Below are 17826 nucleotides of genomic sequence, written 5' to 3'. Positions count from 1 at the left end.
AAGCCGAGTGACCAGCAGATGGCAGTATTGCCACAAACAGGCAGAGGACATACATTAAGACACAAAACATTTTTCTTTAATTTAATGTTGACATGCACTGGTGGAAGAAGTTGAGAGATATTTAACTTAATTAAAGGTAGCATTACCACAGCATATAAAAAAATACTCCATTACAAGTCAAAGCCCTGCATAAACATTTAAGTAAATGTATAATATTTCCATATACACGGTCGCTCATAAAGTTGGAATAATTTTGTTTTCAGACACATTCCTCTTCTTATTTTCTATTTATACACATCAGTAATCACCTTTGACCAGGTGCAATGAGATTGATCAATCATATACACTTTGTCACAATCATTTCATGTGAAGAAATCAAAAATGTTTTATTCCAGCTTTATGGGCGATCATGTATTTGCCTCCCTTTTCCTGAAGTGATCCATTATCAGTTATGAAGACACCACCTGCCTCAGGGCCCCATGTCAAACATTTGTATGTATATTGTAGAATCATTATAATTTTGTCATAGATAGATAGATGGATAGATAGATAGATATGATAGATATACTTTTATTGATCCCAAGCTGGGAAATTACAGTGCAGCAGCAGCAGCAGCATTACACACAGTGACGATAACAACATAAAGTATAATAATATAAAGAACAAACTATACATAATAAAATAGCACAATAGCAATAGCAAATAAAATAAAATAAAATAAATGTAATGTACAAAAGTATATACAACTAATTGACAGTGTTGATTTTAGTGCAAAGTAAAATAATGTGCGATGTGTGTAGAAAATAAAGTGCGTAGTGACTGTAAGTTACGACCAGAGGTGTTTAGCTGTTATTATCCAGTGTGATGTCATCATGTGGCAGGAAACAGTTCTTACATCTGTCCCTTCGACAGCGGAGCTGATAGCAGCCTGTGTGAGAAGCTGCTCCGCTGTCCGTCCACTGTGTGATGGAGAGGATGCTGCTCATTGTCCATGATGGATAACAGTTTGTTCAACGTCCTCCTCTCCACCACGGTCTCAAGAGACTCCGGCATGAGACCCAGTACAGAGCCCTAACCCTGAGACCCAGTACAGAGCCCTAACCCTAACCCTGAGACCCAGTACAGAGCCCTAACCCTGACCCTGAGACCCAGTACAGAGCCCTAACCCTAACCCTGAGACCCAGTACAGAGCCCTAACCCTAACCCTGAGACCCAGTACAGAGCCAGCCTTCTTGATGATCGTATCAAGTCTGTTAGTGTCTCTGGCTCTGATGCTACTGCCGCAACACACAACAGCAAAGAAAATGGCGCTGGCAACAACAGACTGGTAGAAGATCTCCAACATCCAACGTTGAAGGATCTCAGCTTCTTCAGGAAGTAGAGTCTGCTCATCCCCTTCTTGTACACAGCCTCGGTGTTAGATTTCCAGTCCAGTCTGTTGTCAATCACCACTCCTAGGTATCTAGTCCTCCACCTCCTCAACCACCTCCCCTCTGATCCGTAGTGGCTGTGAAGGCGTCCTCCTGAAGTCGATCACCATCTCTCTGGTCTTGTTGACGTTCAACCTCAGGTGATTCTGTTCGGACCACTCTACAAAGTTGTCTATCAGTGTCCTGTACTCCCCCTCCTCTCCCCCCTTTATACACCCGACAACAGCTGAGTAATCAGAGAACTTCTGCAGGTGACATGACTCAGAGTTGTACTTAAAGTCAGTGGTGTATAAAGTGAAGAGGAAGGGAGAAAGCATAGTCCTGCCTGTAAGTAGTCAGTAATCCAGGAGATCACTGCGTCGTCAACACCCATCACCCGCAGCTTCTCACCCAGTAGCAGAGGCTGAATGGTGTTGAGAGCACTAGAGAAATCAAAGAATGTGATCCTCACAGTGCTTCCTCCACCATCCAGATGCATATGACCTCGTTGCAGCAGGTAAATGACAGCGTCATCGACTCCTAAATGGGGCTGATAGGCAAACTACAAGGCTTCCAGAAACGTCCTCACCTGTGGCCTCAGCTGGGCTAAGACATCATCCTTTTTCCTGCTGTGTTTCTGTTATTTGTATTTTGCACATCTGTCCTTTCTAGGAGAGTGTTTCTCTCATTTTCCCCCCTTTTAAAGGGTTTTTTAGAGGGTCGAAGGACAGAGGATGTTGTATTACTGTACAGACTGTTGTGATATTGGGCTGTACAAATAACAGACTTGACAATAAAAAGTGTTTATCTAGATGTGAAATCAATCAGAATATGCTAATTAATGTATTATTATTTCAGAGACCAACATATATACATAAATATTTACTTGCAGTTAAGACTATTATTAATTTGCTCTTCTTTTCCAGAGTACATAAACTGTGTATTGATACAAGAGATGCAGTTATGGAAATGTAGTGGCTACATTTGCACCTTTATTGGCAGGGCCAATGCAGTCACGCTTGCCCAGTAGTTTCAGTCCTATACTGTTGGAGCAGTCACAGGGAGGCATTGTGTTAAACATTGAACTGTCAATGACAGCATTGAGACAGAAAGTTGTTTATTTATTAAACTTTCAGGGGAAAGGGGAAGAGAAGCAGGAGTTGAATTTGCATATGTCAGAATTATTTTTCATATTTCTCAACACATACAAAACTTACAAACAGCATCATGATGGAAAAGATCACTGGGTGTTGTAAAAATTCAAAATGTCAACATTTCCAAACTAACTGTAGCAACACAGCTGCATCCTTGATTTGTTTTTGTAAGTGATAAAGTGAACTGATAATGTCCGTCACCTGCTCCATGTCATAAACTCAGCCTCTGGTTCTAACGATCAAAGTGCCATCCTCTCATTAGACTCTGAGGAGACTTTAGACCGGCCTGAGTGGCGTTATCTATACTTAATACTGCAACCTATGGGATTCAGTGATGAGTTATTATATGTGAATCCTTCTGCAGCAGTGATAACAGGCAACATCTGCCAGACATCATCATCGGAGGCTCAGCACTAACAGCTAGCTAATGATCGGTTATAGCCTATCATTTAGTATGTTACGTTATTTTTTGTTCCTTTACAGATTTGGTTGTGCAATGCTTTACTTTGGATGAGAGCAAGAAGAGCACATATCGTTTTTGTAATATGGTGTTCACTTAATTAATTCAGTTACTGTTTTTGGACTGTTGCTGTCTGGTAAATAATAATAATATGTGTGTGTGTGTGTGTGTGTGTGTGTGTGTGTGTGTGTGTGTGTGTGTGTGTGTGTGTGTGTGTGTGTGTGTGTGTTATGTATTTGGCTATTTCTGTGGATACCGTCATGGATGGTGGAGGAAATCAGCAAAATTATCCCATTTTGTTAATATACTATTGGTTAATGATTAAGTCTGTATTAGCTTTGGGATTCCTGGGTAGCAGGGGCTTTGTGTTGGGTGTGTGTGTGTGTGTGTGTGTGTGTGTGTGTGTGTGTGTGTGTGTGTTTGCCTCAGTGCATCATTTGTCTCTGATGGCAGGTACTGCAGGGCAGGTTTACTTATTTGGTTTATTTTAGCAACTTCGGCAATTCAAGGTACTTAATAACATACATACATAAATAATTAAAAGCCTTGAGATTTCATGTAATAGAAACACACCATGAAAGGACATTTAAAGTGTGCAGACACCCTTATACAGCCATGTAGTTTCAGTGCAGTTAAACATTGAACTGTCAATGACAGCATTGAGCCAAAGAGTTTATTAATTTATTAAACTTTCACGGGAAAGGGGAAGAGAAGCAGGTGTTGAATTTGCATAGGTTTGCCTAAGATCAGAGTTATATTTCAGTCATATTTCTCAGCACATACAGTACTCAGAGCAGCATCATGATGGAGAGGATCTCGCTGGGTGTCTTTTATCTGTCAGGTCAGTGAATTATTTGATCATGCCTATAAGGGCCGTCCACACTGAGAACAATATCTATAATGATAACTATGAAAAGATTTAAATGGCCACATCACAACTATAACTATAACAATAGAGGAGAAAAATATTGTTGGAATCACTTTCAGATTGATGAATGATAAAAACACTGGCAATCAAAAATGCTTATTTATTCATTTGAATGTAGCTTCTTCTTCTCTCACCATGGACTGACGCGCTGTAAATTGGGGCAGGATGACAGAGGTGATTTCTTTAGAGAGGTCTTTATTATTACAAAGATGCTGAAACTTTGCTCTCTATTATAATGTAAAATAAACAAAGTTAGCGGATCTTTGCTCATACTGTGTGTCATTTTTACACACCGTGCTTCGTGCTCCAGACACAGCTGCTCACATCGTTATAGTTATAGTTATCGTTCTCAGTGTGGACGGACCTTAACGTTGTTTATTATTATATTATATTGAAAACATGGATGAAAAACTTTACTTTCAGCCTTTACATGTTAAAATATGTTAATAAGTCATATGTGTTTCCCTCCCAGGTTGGTTCATCTTCTCTACATCTGGTCTCCATCAGTACCACTATGTTGCTGAAAAGATGAATTGGACTGATGCTCAGACCTACTGCAGAGAGAAATACACAGACCTGGCTACCATTGAAAACCAGGAAGACCAGAACCAGTTCAATAACATACTTTTCTCTGCTGGTAACAATGATGTCTGGATTGGTCTGTACGGTAACATTGTTTGGAAGTGGTCAGATGGGTACAGAGGGAGAGGGCCTGAATCTAGGAACTGGCAAACACTTACTGACAATAAACCAGACTTTTCCTCAAGTCATCAGTCCTGCGTACGCATGTACCGCAGTGGAAGATGGTGGACTGATGACTGCTCTTATGAAACTTATTTCATCTGTTATAATGGTAAGTAACAGCAAAGTATATTTTCTTCCTTTAACCTACATTAACAGATTTTTTTGAGTTCATTACTACAAGCAACTCATCTGACATCACATATTCTTATTTGATACATTATTAACATAAAAAATACTTTTTATCTGCATTAAAATATTATTTAAAAACTCAATATGTCAACAATTCCACTTTCTCCCCAAACTAACTGCAGGAACCCAGCTGGACCCTCAATTTGTTTATGTAAGTGAAAGAATGAACTGGTCCAGTGCTCAGAGGTACTGCAGGGAGAACTACATAGACCTGGCTACTGCGAGGAACGATGCTGAGCTCCAGCAGATCCAGATCTTGGTGCCGAGTTACTCGGCATGGATCGGTTTGATTGGAAATCTTGACACTTACTGGTCAGATGGGAGTAAAACCTCATTTGGACACTGGCAGAGGAATTATTTCTACCATCATGACTCTTCAGGCGTGTCATGTGTTACATCTCTGTATCATGACTCAGGAAAATGGTGGCCAGAGAACTGTGACAACAACGTTTACCCATTTGTCTGCCACGGCATCGCTCAACCTGGTGAGTGGTTTACTTTCCTTTAGTGCAAGAGAACAAATATTTCCATAACATTTGAATTGTTGATGTTGAAGTTTATTCAAACAAGAACATGACGTGATTGCTTCTTTACATTTATGGGTTTAATGTCATAAAAGCATATTTTGTCTCTCTCTATTTGTGTCCCTGCACCAGTGAAGAGGCAGGTAGTTAAGCTGAGGATGAAGCTGAATGACCCCTCTGTGAATCTCAATGACCCGGCTGTGAAAGCACAACTCCTGAAACAGGCAAGTCTTCAAACTCCACCATGGTTTGGGTTCTGGGGCTTATGCCTCCTTAAGGACATTTTTGGCTTTTCAGTATTTTATTTTCTTGATTATTTGGTCTGTGTTCATGCTTATGGCATCAAATTCTCCAAGGACATTCTTTTAACATATATATTTTTCTTATTTTAATCATTCACTTATAATAGGTCTATAATACAGCGTGTAGATAAAATTGTTCCTCTCAGCTCCTCAGGGACAAAAATGCCCAATTGAAACCCATTACAACTAAATTTTTTAATCCCCCTGCTAAAAAATGACTCTTTCATACATTCCTGTGTGTTTAGAGCCAGGGCTCTGACACTGCACAAAAAATAATAACGCATTAAAATCAATGTTGTTGCTAATCATTGACATTTCCAAGGCTGTGGTAATCCCCTCCAAAATAATTCACTTTGCATTTATTATATAGAAAATAATTACATTTTTGTGTTTTTTTTATTGTATGTAAACAAACTGGCATTTAAAGGGTTAAAATCCTGAAAATGAATAAATATGTGATATTAATTATCAGGAATGATGTTGGTTAAAAAAATAATTAATTGAAAGTAGAAAATAATGTTAATTTATGATATTTTTTATGGCAATACTTTCACGCTGACATTTTTGTCCCTAAGGGTCTCAAATGAACTTTTTTTAAAGGAGGCATAAAGAGTTAACCAGGTCTAAAATACTTGATTACAGGCTTATTGTGCTTGCTGTGTTTTGCCACGATGGAGTTTGATCATATCTTAAAACCAGTGGCTTTAAATACAACAACAACAATAACGTGATAAGGGGGATGAATGTTTCAAAATGGTTTCCATTTGTGTTTCCCAGATCCAGGACAGACTGAAGGAGCAAGGAGTGAGTGGAGCCAACCTGAAGTGGAGAGAGCAGCCTGATGGGAAAGTCTTCCACAAGGAGGGAAAAGACAAGAAGAAGAAAATCATGCAGAAGACTGAGCTCTGAAATTAAAACACACTCTTACTGATGTGTAATCCATGTTGAAAGTTGATTCTCTATCTGCTAATAATGCACTATCATCAGCTTAACCATAACCTTCACTACATCCTGTATAGACGAGCTTTAACCTTCCTCATCAATATTCAATGTTTCAATGATGTTCAGTTTTCTTCCAGATAGAACATATGAGATGAGTTTTTGTCTTCAACTTCACAGTGTGTGTAATAACATTAGTAAAATGTAGTATAATCATAAAGAGATAAATTGTGTAGTGACATTAATATGAAATTAGATTATTAATACTGATGGATCAGTGTGTGGAAAACATTTTATTGTTGTAACTGGTTAAGGTGAAGCTAGTTTGAACTAGTTTATATACACCAGTGGTTCCCAACCTAAGGGTTGAGCCCCTCCAAAGGGTCCCAGGATGAATCTGAGGGGTCATGAGATGATTGAAAATGTGGTTAAAAAGCAAGTTGTAAAACACAAATCTACCCAAAAGGGTTGGGAAACACTGATGTATGAGCTGTATCATGGGTGTTTTTATGTTAAATAAAATATTCTGTCAAATAACTGCTGACTATATTTGTGAAAACAGATCTCCATGAAGTGATCTAAATAAATTAACAATATATTTAAAACAAAAATCAGTTTACATGTAAAATATTGAACTGAAAAAAGTAACTATAGCTGTGAAATAAATGTAATGAAATAAAAAAGTATAGGCCTAATATTTCCTCTGAAATACAGTGGAGTGGCAGTAGCATGACATGGAAATATTCAAGCAAATTAAAAGTATATCAAGACTGTATTTAAATAAGTAGAATAAAGATAATTCAGCATTTGTAATATTAATATTTGGAGTGTCGAGTAAAACACAGCAGTTGAATTTTTAGGCACCATTTGATGGTATGTTGATTGTAGAAGATTTGGTGGGGTTTTTTTTGCAAACTGGAACACCATTTTTGGGAATTTTTGTCACCTTTTCTTAAAACCAGACATTAAAAAAAACACTTTTAGATTCAGAGATGAGCGAATTAAAAGACAAAATATAACTAATGAGTAGAAACAGTTCATATATCAAAAATTTACATTAGTGAAAATATTTTATTGTGGGAGGAAACTGGAGGTCCCAGAGTAAACCCACGCCTGCACAGAGAGAAACTCCACACAGAGGACGATGTGAGGTGTTTTAGTCAGCATCACTTCCTCTCTTGGTGCTGTGAGTCCTCTGTGAGGCCCTGTATGGACTTCTGCCTGCGGATGTTGCTGCAGCCTCCTCCAAAGCAGCTTTAGAGGATCAGCAGTAATAAAAACATGGCTGCGATGGTAACAGTGGCGATGGCAAAAAGTTTTACCACATCTTCCCAAGAGTCACGGCGGGAGTCTCTCTTAATGCGGCGGGAAGAATAAGCCTTAATGTTGACCTGAATAGCCCGGATCAAGAGTTTGTCCACATCTGGATCCTGCAGCAGTAGGACTGTCTCCCGGTTGCTCTTACCTCCGATCTGCCTCTGCAGGTCTCTGAGCACCGCTTTACTTATTTTTTTACTCTTTTTTAAACTTGGGCAGACGTCTCCATGGAGGGCTAGTCCCTCCACTGTTTGGCTCACCAGGCGTTTGGTGTGAGGGACCCACTCCTCCTGGCTCCGGTTCTTGAAAGCGTTGCACTCGGTCAACACCTGGACCGTCAGTAGGGACACAAACGCCCGCAGAGGGTCTTCACTCCCGGCCACTGTTGGTGTGGAGGTGGTGGTAGGAGGTTCAAGGGTCGCTTGTGGTTTTTGGTTCATGATCATGTTTTCTGGCTTTCTGGACTCTGGTTTGCGTTCAGATATAAAAGTTTGTCGATGCTTTCTGTGCGTCTGACAGAAAATGTGTGAATTCTCTGCTGTGAGCCCTTATATACTGTCCCGAACAGCCTACGTCATTTCTTTAATTTAGTGTTTCTGACGTCACCCAGTTTACAAATACGTCATTGCCTTCGATGGAAGTCAGAATGACGTCAGAAACACCGAACATCCTCTCTCTGTCCTTCGAACCTCGATTCAAATTAGGAAAATATCTCTTAAAAAAACCTTTTAAAAGGGAAAAAATGAGAGAAACTTCGGGAGGAGCAACTGAGGAGGGATCACTCTCCTTGGAAAGACAGATGTACTAAATACAAATAACAGAAACACAGCATGAAACAGGATGACAAAATTATGATGATTTTATTAAATATGTGGTTACTTTAATTCTTTTAAATGTGCCAAATGTTTGACATCTTTGAACTATATATATTTTCTCCACCAACTGTATGTTTTGGTCAGTTTAAGATGTTTCTCTAGTGACCCGATGTGTATTTCCATCCATTATTTAGCCTGATTATGAATGACTTTGCATCAGATCTTCATTAAAAGCTTGTTTCTTTTAGTTAATACAGGAAATTTGAGGCATGGATGTAAAAAATAATTTGAGAAATGTTATTGTTGTGACACTTTTCAACATTTTTTTCCACCACAACCTGCTAGTGCACCTCCTCCTCCACACACACACACACACACACACACACACTGTAAATGGTCAGTCTAGTTGTGCTATTACTGCAATACTGAATAGCGCCACAAGGTGGTGGTGCCTCCTTTTTGTTTTATAGTGTATACACAGCAGCGTTGTTGTTCGTCATGTCTTATGCTCTCCGGACATCCACAAGGAGGGACTCTCGCTAAGACTCTCAGTAACAAGTTGGTGGTGTTTGAGCTGTCTACGTCTTACTGCTCATGTATGATTAGTGAATGTAGCGCCGTGGAGACCTGGCTTTGTATGGTCGATGTTGACTACTGTAGAATAAAGCTAGCATGTGGAAATCCCCACTTCTCTGTCTGTCGACTCTCTGAGCTAACTGCTAACCCTGCTAGCCTCTCCGCCTACACCAACTCATGTTACAACACACACGCCTGTTGTTGAGTTTGAGTCTAAGAAAACAACTGTACTGCGTCACATTTTCTGATGGTTACTATGATTAAAATTGCACAAAATACAACTTTATTTAGTAATGAGCCTCTTTAAACTACCAAAACGTGTGACTTTTGGAGCTCCAAGACAGTTGCCCTATTTCCCTGGTTGGTTACCTGGTCTTGTTTGAAGGAGGATTTGATAAGACTTTACATTTAAAAATGTCTTACATGTGTTTTTTGTTTTAGTTTTAGACACACAAGCCCTTTGACGTGCTCGGCCTGCATGAGCTACACAGCATCCAAGAGCAAGAGCCCTAACAATTAGTCAATTAATTGATGAGTAATCAAATACTAATAATAATCCTTTTTTTTATTTCTTAAGCAAAAATGGGAAAAAAAGAAACCTGAAATGTGAGAATTTGATGCTTGTCTTTGACATACATGAATAACACATTGAATCTCTTTTGGGTTTTAGACAGTTTGTCGACAACACAAGACATTTGATGACACAATTTCTGAGTTTTGAGTCAGCTCAGCTTGAAATGTTTGACACTTTTTGGGAATAATGTTGAAAAAAAGTGATTTAATATGGTGCACAATGCTGCAAAAGTCTGCAGCTTCGGTCCCGTCCTTGCAATCATACATTTTCAGAAGACGACACTTTGGACATAGTATTTATTTCAGTCTTAAAAGTTTATAACAACTTCTGGATAACATAACATGAAAACAAAACAAAAAGAAAAAAAAACAATGAATACACATTTTAATCGCACCCCAGGTTGACAAAAAAATTAGAATTCATAAAAGCAGTTTTTGAAAAAATAAAAATAACAATAAAATCACAGGAAAATATTTCTCCCCCCCCCTCCCTAAAACAGCTTTTGTAGACTTACAGTACACCAGGAGTGTGAATGCCTGATGTGAAGTAAAAGTCACATCGGGGACTATCACACCTGATTTCAATGAACACTTTAAATGTGTGTTTCAACATGGTCGAGTGTGAACACTTGAACCAATTTTGGATACAAATTCAAGCCAGTAAAAAGTGGATTTGAAGATTTTGGGTGCAAAAAAAAAAACCTCAGGCCCTCTCTTTATAGCAAAAAAAAGCCCAGCACCTGGAAATGTTAACAAAAAATAAAATAAAATAAAATAAAAAAAAAGAGAGAGAGAGACACACAAAACAAAGATCGTGGTTTTCTCATGAAGGAGCCGAGGTTTAATTCAAATCCATCTCTAACATTCCCCCAATCATTAGACTACCTAGAAGCAAATCCCCTTTAATTCAGTTCGACATTTATTAACTCTACAAATTGAATACAAAAAGGTTTTAAGTGATTGGCGTTGTTAATATACAAGCCTGTTATGTTTTTTTAGGGAAATCGGCTCTGTCTGTGCTCAGTAGTTAGCTTTATTTCTCGGGTGAAATGCATGACCTTAGTTTGTGGTTGAAAACAGCGAACAATCTCCCCGCAGCCGAATAAGTTTATATACCTCATTATCCTCTTTTTTCATATATATATTTATTATATATAAAATACTGTTTCATTCATAAAAGCCTTACTTTGTACAAAATCTGAGTCGATGTGTGTCCATGAGCAATGAAGTGAGTGAATGAATGAGTGAGTGAGTGAGTGTGTGTTTGTATGTGTGTGTGTGTGTGTATGTGTGTGTGTGTAAGTGAGTGAGTAAGCAAGCTAAAAAGAACCTGAAAAAAAAAAAATTGTCTTATAACAAAACAGCTGGTATCGATCCAGGACCTAATACGCTAAAAAATAAAAGGTGTTTTACACAATATACACATTTTATTACTTACAAAAAAAAAGGTAAGCGGAAGAAAAGTGTAGGCTGATGGTTAGCAGGCAGGCTGCAGCAGGGTTAGTACCACCAAATGTAAGACGACAGAAAAATGACAGAGAGAGAAGGAGAGAGAGAGAGGGGGGGAGGGGGAGAGAGAGAGAGAGAGAGAGGGTGTGAATGAAGAGCTAGTAATTTAAAAAAGAAAAAAGAGGCAGTCAGTCTCACTAAGGAAAGCTCATCGTCAGTGCATCTCTCATCTTGGATGTTTCCGAAGTCAAAGTGCCGATTTTGGTAACTGTGGAGACCATTTGCTCCTCATGAATAAGGCCGAAAACAAAAAAAAACAAAACAAAAAAAAAAGAGCACTTATGTCTAGAAATGGATGTACAGTATCATCTTTTTGCACCAACGTCAAAAGTGATTTTTTTTCTTTTTAAAAAAAGAGAGAGAAAGGAAAAAGTGACCCTTTTTGAGAAAGTAGGGAAAAGAATGAAAATTTGTTGTCGCGCATCCATCATGGCACCATTTAGTGGATATATTTTTCTGCTTTCACTTTGAGGTACTTCTTAAGAAAACCAAAGACTAAATGTAAGATTTTGATCAGTTTTTTTCTTTTTTTCTTTTTTTTTTAAGCTGTGTTGCACAGTAGCACCATTGTTTTAGATGTAGTTTTGTTTTTCTTTATCCGGAAGACAATGCACCATTGGAATTCCACCTTGTCGTTAACGGCTTATCCGACACCGTTACGACCGCCCCCTACTTGTCCCCCATCATCCAATCATTCATCTCCTGTCATCGATCAGGCGTCCCTGGCAACAGTTGGGTTCCTCGTTGCCGTATGCCGTTACGTCCTCTTCATGCAGACCGTGCAACGGCTGACCCGCGTCCGTAGGTTACCCGCCTTCAGAGTCTCCGACTGGGGCTTCCTGCAAGGGGCAAAGGGGTAAAAGTCAAGGGTTAATAAATCTGACATTAATCAAATCATGTGAACCTGTAAGAATCCTTTTTAAAGTGAAAATATTAGACATTACAATTTTACAGCAGCAGCATTACAAGAGGTTGGATTACTTATTAAATCCAATGCGTATTTTTAGAAGTGATGGTTAGAAGTATATATCACAAGCCAGAAATGCCCCCTCTTAACAAAACTTCTAACCATTATGACACTCTCCTGATATCAAGCAACTACCATGACTTGAGGTTGAAGCCTTAAGGTGCAACACCACTGATGGCCACTAGATGCTCCTATTGTCTCACATTCAAAAAGCATCAACTTTTCTTTAGAAATACTAATCTACTACAAATCTTTTTTTATCAATAAGTCATTAAGGTCTCAATTGCTTAATTTGGCCCCTCAAGTAATAAACCAAAAGGTCATTTTGGACATGATTGCTTCGATAATAAGATTTGAAGACTTATCGTAGCTTTGATGTGTGTCTTACGGGCGGTGATTGACTGCTGTGGTTGAACGTTGGCTTGAGTCAGATTATTATTGTAATATTTCAGTAAGTTTAATGTTACTGGATTATGATACCTGCCCTGTTAGCACATAAGTAGCTAAAGTAGCTAATGTGTTCTTAGTAAACTAGCTTCGTTTTAAGGTAGCGGGGCATGTTCCAAGAGTGCACTCCCTATATGGAAGGTCCTGGCTCTAAATGGAAAATATGGCAGCGGTAACGCTGGGCTTCAAACTGGCTTCAATTTAAAATCAGTGGGTAATCACTCCTCGCTACCTAATATATATTTTTATACAGTCTTTGTCTGTACCTGAACATCTCATTGGATTCTACAGTGGCCAGCCAGAAGCTGTAGGAGTTGCCGTAATAGTTGCATGTCCCCCTGCCGTGGCACTCTATGAAGGGAGCGCTGCGGAACTCCTCCAGACAGGAACCGGGGGAGGCCAGGGCCTGGCCAGAGCCCTCTGCACCCGCACTGGTGTGCTGGGGAGGAGGAGAAAGATGGGTTATAGATTAGATAAGTACATTAGTTAAGTTTTAGTGTAGTTTATTTTTCACAAGTTAAAAAAATTACACATTTGCACACATTGCATCCATACATGAAATCTAAAAATACATTGAGAAAAACAGTTACAAAAGAGCATTTAAATGTTCCTTCAAACATCTCTTAGAATTTTGTTCCCCTAAATCTTAACGAAAACTGACCTCTGCTTGTAAAAACTTTGGGAGGATGAAGATCTAATGATTGACGACTTGAACGATATGAACGAACCAGTGAATTTGGGTTATAGTAAAACAGAAACTGCTCAGGAATATTTCCTTCACATGAAAGTATCTAATAAATAAAAACTGATCTGAAGTTTTTGAAATAGAGGAGCAGATGAGGTATATGGCTCTGATCGGGTTGCAGTCCTAACAAAAACGTTTCTATATGAAAGATTGGGATAAATGTGAGTAATTTCAGTAAGCATGTAATATGTGTCATATCTTACCATCATGAAAGAGTATCCTATCCACAGAGGCGTCCAGTTCGAAGGGCAAGTGGGAATCTGGATGGTTTGACTGTGGACTGCAATCACCATGGCTGGAGCTTCACACACTGCACATCTATACGCGCACAGAAAAGTCAAATTAAACACCAAACATCTTCCCTTCTTCTAATCCAGTACTCCTCTCCGTCATGCCACCTGTCTGCCCATCCCTACCTGCTGATGAAAGGCTTGATGCTCTCTCCAGTGATGGGGGCCATGGACATGGGCATGGGCTGGGGTGTAGACAGCCAGTAGGAGTAGTCGTTGCGGGAGGCGAAGTTGCAGACGTTGTTGATATTGCAGAACATGAAGGGCATGGTGCTAAACCTGCGCAGACAGCTGCCGGCCGTACCTGGAAGAGACGAAACGTAGGCTCAATTAATTAACAAAATGAGAGCATAAAGGTTCAGGTTTAATAAAGAAACAAAAATCTTTCATACCAAGGTCCTGTCCATGTGCTCTCTCATTGCCCTGCACGTACAGCAGCGAGTATCCATCGTAGACTAGGCCAGTACCGTCAGGACAGAATGGCACATCCTGACCCTGACTATGTCGGGTGATGAGGAAGCCGTGGGCTGCTGAAACTGATCCTGGAGGACCGGGAGGACCCTGTGGGCCGTCTGAACCAGGGGGACCAGGGTAACCAGGTGAACCTGTGATCAGGAGATATGCCGAGTGGGTGCATTAGAAATGAGAAACCACTGGGATCATAGAGATTGTTCAATTTAGGCAAAATAATGTTGAATGTTTGTTGAATTAGACAAATAAAAACTTATAGGTGTCTTTTGGAGAAAACACCAAAGGATGCTAGACTCACCACTGAGAGGAAAGCAGAGACACTAAGAGGACAGCAGAGACACTTACCAGGCTGACCGGAGGGTCCATTGTCTCCCTTCCTGCCTGGTGGGCCGCTGAATCCAGGGGGACCCTCTGGACCAGCATCTCCTGGTTCTCCAGCCAGACCTGAGAGCAGAGACAGAGAGCACTCAATCAATGACGGAAACAGATCATTCAACTATTTTTCAAAGCTTAATTTACAAAAGAAGTCTTCACAAATTCTACTTTCTGATAAACATTTTGTGTTACAAATTTCTGTGTAGCATTGAGAGGCACGCGTTGGGGTTAAGGACAATACCGCTGAGCCTTCTTCCTTGTACTTATAGTCTACTGGTGTGATGACACAAAAAACGTATTATTATAACTTATTATGAATGAGATTATTTTGTTAGTAATACCTAAACCTACTAAAACAACACATACTAAAATCAGTATAGTTATGCTGAATCATCCCGCACTGAAACTCGCCCTAGACATTCAAGAGTCCAAATGTACCCACCTGGGATACCCTCACGTCCAGGGGCGCCAGGTGATCCGGGTCCACCAGGCAGGCCTGAAGGACCAGGGGGTCCTCGTTCTCCTTTCACCACAATAGGGGCTGGAGATACACCAGGATCACCAGGAGGTCCTGTGGATCAAAAGTTACAGAAGACAACAATAATTAATGTGAAATAATGTCTTTGTGGTTCAATAACTGGAATGAAATTAACATGGTAAATGTGTTCACCCACCAGGAGGTCCGACATCACCAGGATCTCCAGGAAGGCCGCTAGATCCTGGAATTCCTGAGTCTCCCTTCGGTCCTGGCACAGATACAAACAGGACATATATTTAGGTCTTGCCGGGATCATAAATAGGACATGACAATAAAGTATTTTCTATTCTATTTTCAATTTTTTTTAACAGGAAGATGAATTAGAAAATGCTGTCATTGTGGGCTAACCAGGGAATCCGGGAACGCCAGGCAGACCGATGTCTCCCTTCGTACCAGGTCCACCAGGAATACCAGAGGGACCCTAATGAGAAAGATGTCCAGACAGTTAGATCTCAGCTCCTGAGCACCTCTGACCATCCATAAGAAATTCAATTTACACCAACATTGTCACAATTTAAATATCATAGAAACAAATAGAAATAAGCCTAATTTGTGTTTGATACCTTCACATTACACTCTAGTTTGCTCTTACCGAGAATCCTGGACTACCAGGATCTCCCTTCGATCCAGGGAAACCAGGCTGTCCGGGAGAGCCAGCAAGACCCTTTTCTCCCTTGATGCCGCCTATTCCTGGCTGTCCACGAGGACCGTCTGGGCCGGGTGCACCTTCATAGACAGACGTCAGAGGTCAGGTATGTTATGATTATGTTGTAGTTTCTGATCAGATCAGTTTAGTTTCCATTTATCAATTCGATAAGTGGACTTTACTGCCCCCTAGTGTTTGAAATTCTCTTTTTTTAACAATAAAGTGTATTATGAACTGAATAAATGGAAACTGAGCTGACCCATACCTCACTTTCTACAATGCAGAATGAACTAAACAAACAAAAAGGAGTATCTCAGATAAGTATATTAACACATTTAGTTTAAAAACCAGATAGTAGAATTCATTCTTGGAAACCTTTATGACACAAGTAAAGATGATCGTGTATAAGAGTAACAAAGCTGGATGTATGTGTGTATATATGTTCAGGTTTTCTTTAATAAATGTGATTATGAGCACGGAGGGAGACGTCCGGACTGTCCTGTGGGATAAAGAGATGGTCAAAGCAGACGTTTTTAATAATCGACACATGAGCTGCTTCTTAAAACCTTTTCACTCATTTTTACCCCCTCCATGTTAAAACAGACCAACATACCACAATAAGGGGTTGGGATAAATTCACCTTCAAAGCATTAAAAATTGCAAAATCAATGTTTCTGAATACAATAATGTAAAGTCTTTATCTATATGTTTCCAATCATTCTCAATTTACATTTTAACCTAAGAGCATTTGAAGTGAAGCAAACCCATGAAGGACAACTTTTAAACCCGCTTTAAAAGTTGTCCTTCATTTCCCCTGACAAATCCCATTGTAAGAGCATGTATCAAAGCATGTATTAAAACCATCAAACCACTTGAGTCTAACCTTGAGGACCTACGGTTCCCAGAATTCCCGGGTAAAGCAGAGCCGAGTTGACGGCACAGGGCAAAAAAAAAGAAGAGGAGGTTTAGACAGAAGCAAGCATCAGTGCAGAAATACTGTCAGACGGAACAACAACAGAGATATTTATCTTAAGTAGCCTGAAAAATCTGTTGTTTTAGTCTCAAAATGATTTATATTAATCTACTATTGAGGAGCTGGTATGTTTGCATGAATGCAGACTGTTTCGAGGGGTAGTTATACTTAAAAATGAGCTGCTTGTTCATGTAAAAGTAGGAGACTCTTAAAGTTAAACCTGGAATTTTGATGCAGCTCCTAGCACAACAGAAGTCACATGGTGGAAAAATACTGATATGGTATGAAGCACATGGATTAATAACACTAGGAAATGGTAGTAGACTATCTATGGAGGCCGTTAAGTGTAATAAACTAGTTTTTGCTGTGAAATGTCTTGAACCTAAATGAGCAGATGTGCTTTTGTTTTGATTTGGACAACAACATATGGATATTTCTTAATTTGGTATTCAATCTACGGAATGAAATATGAAATATATAAAACATTTTGTAGCACAAAATTTGAGCCTTGCTTTTCTAAACTAGATTTTAAACTGCTTGTTTTTCCATTTCTGTGCTCAGAACAATTAGTTTTGTAATCAATGTGCATGACTTTCCACAGCAATGTTTTTGTTTGTTTTTTTTTTTTACAACCATGTGACCTGCAGGGGGCTCAGGAGAGACTTTTAACAGTGAATTGGGTATAAATTTGGGGATTTGGAACTGTCACTGCTGGAAACTATAACAAAATTACATTGCGAACCTTTAAGCTTCAGTATGTCTAAATTTTAATAAACTATTTGATGCTTAAGTACGAACAACTGTATCTCAGTACATTTGACACAACTGGAATAACAGGATGTGAAACATACTAAAAAACAAAACAATGATTTAACGTTCCAGGTGAGTTAATTATACGGTGAGGTTTTGTGCAGACTCTTGGGTGCTGTATGCAT

General features: G+C 39.4%; 1 protein-coding gene across 1 annotated transcript in view; it reads right to left on the bottom strand.

Annotated features, from left to right (window-relative positions):
• Positions 1-12196: 12196 nt before the first annotated feature.
• col4a5 (collagen, type IV, alpha 5 (Alport syndrome)) overlaps positions 12197-17826 on the bottom strand; it is a 50679-nt gene continuing 45049 nt past the window's right edge. Inside the window, exons 41-51 of the mRNA XM_053343778.1 lie at positions 16802-16810; positions 15865-15998; positions 15621-15693; positions 15409-15480; positions 15177-15305; positions 14705-14803; positions 14281-14493; positions 14015-14192; positions 13802-13916; positions 13120-13292; positions 12197-12278 (exon numbers count right to left, since the gene is read on the bottom strand). Of these exons, the coding sequence (XP_053199753.1) occupies positions 12197-12278; positions 13120-13292; positions 13802-13916; positions 14015-14192; positions 14281-14493; positions 14705-14803; positions 15177-15305; positions 15409-15480; positions 15621-15693; positions 15865-15998; positions 16802-16810 (1277 nt within the window). The remainder of the gene's footprint in view (positions 12279-13119; positions 13293-13801; positions 13917-14014; positions 14193-14280; positions 14494-14704; positions 14804-15176; positions 15306-15408; positions 15481-15620; positions 15694-15864; positions 15999-16801; positions 16811-17826) is intronic.

Source organism: Scomber japonicus, chromosome 22, assembly GCF_027409825.1.
Source record: "Scomber japonicus isolate fScoJap1 chromosome 22, fScoJap1.pri, whole genome shotgun sequence".
Lineage (NCBI taxonomy): Eukaryota > Metazoa > Chordata > Actinopteri > Scombriformes > Scombridae > Scomber > Scomber japonicus.
Note: the sequence above shows the minus strand (reverse complement) of the source record. Positions and strands in the feature narration are given on the sequence as shown.